Source organism: Prunus persica, chromosome G7, assembly GCF_000346465.2.
Source record: "Prunus persica cultivar Lovell chromosome G7, Prunus_persica_NCBIv2, whole genome shotgun sequence".
NCBI lineage: Eukaryota > Viridiplantae > Streptophyta > Magnoliopsida > Rosales > Rosaceae > Prunus > Prunus persica.
Genome location: NC_034015.1, coordinates 7,314,544 through 7,315,474, shown reverse-complemented (window position 1 = coordinate 7,315,474; position 931 = coordinate 7,314,544). Strand labels below are relative to the sequence as shown.

General features: G+C 42.1%; 1 protein-coding gene across 1 annotated transcript; it reads left to right on the top strand.

Annotated features, from left to right (window-relative positions):
• On the top strand, nucleotides 334–720 carry LOC109950360 (shematrin-like protein 1). Its single transcript, XM_020568928.1, has one exon. The coding sequence runs from the start codon at nucleotides 334–336 to the stop codon at nucleotides 718–720; it is 387 nt and encodes a 128-aa protein (XP_020424517.1).

Sequence of the window (931 nt, the reverse complement as noted above, 5' to 3'; positions counted from 1 at the left end):
TACATAAAACCCTAAAAATCAAAAAAACATCCGTAAGAAACCTAACCATTCTCGAGCCCGATGAAGTGAAAGAATCTAGGCCAAGAGGAGGTTCCTTGCTTGACCGATCAATCGTTTGGTCAAAAGTTAGAAGCGTAGTACATCCATCTACTCACATTCCATTCAAGCCCAAATTCGGGGCTTGGTGGTGGCCCGCCCCGCATTCAAAAGGAGAAGGACCAAAAGTTCCTTTCGTCAGCCGGCCCGGCTGAAAAGAGGGAAACATAATTTGGCACGCCCAGTAGGACACACTCTATGAGCGACCGAAAGGAATGGCAACATTCCTATCAGCCGATGAACTACAACGACTATGATTCTTATGGCTTGAATAGCCATTCCATCGGCCAATACTATGGTCAATATAATTTTACTCATAAAGGTGGGCTTAACAACCAATATGGCACAAGTAGTCAATTTGGTGGGCACAACTATGTTGGAGGATTTGGTGACGAATATAGTGGGCACAATTATATTGGCGGATATGAACCTATGATCCAAAATGGCTTTGGTGGCCAAACCAATCAAGGTGACTATAGCAGCCAGTACGATTCTACATATCAGTATGGCTCTGGTAGCCAGTTCAATGGCCAACACGATGGAAACAACAATTATGGCCAAAATAATATGATATATCAAAATTATGCGAATGGCCAACATGGCTATAATGGCCAGTACAATTAAGTGGTCGGAGGACAATAGACTTACCTAGATGCCAAAAATAATCCGGCCAATAATTATGGTCAGCCTAGTTATGGCTCCCACCAAATGAATCATCCTAATGGCTATAGTGGCCAGAATGTTCTTAGCGTAAATGAGAGGCCATATGTTGACCGCATGGACAAAGAACATAAAAATTTCATAAAGGAAATATCTGAAGTGAAAGATGTATTTA

Bases quoted from the DNA above. Each gene is read 5' to 3' on its own strand.
- LOC109950360 (XM_020568928.1), top strand. From the start codon at position 334: ATGAACTACAACGACTATGATTCTTATGGCTTGAATAGCCATTCCATC.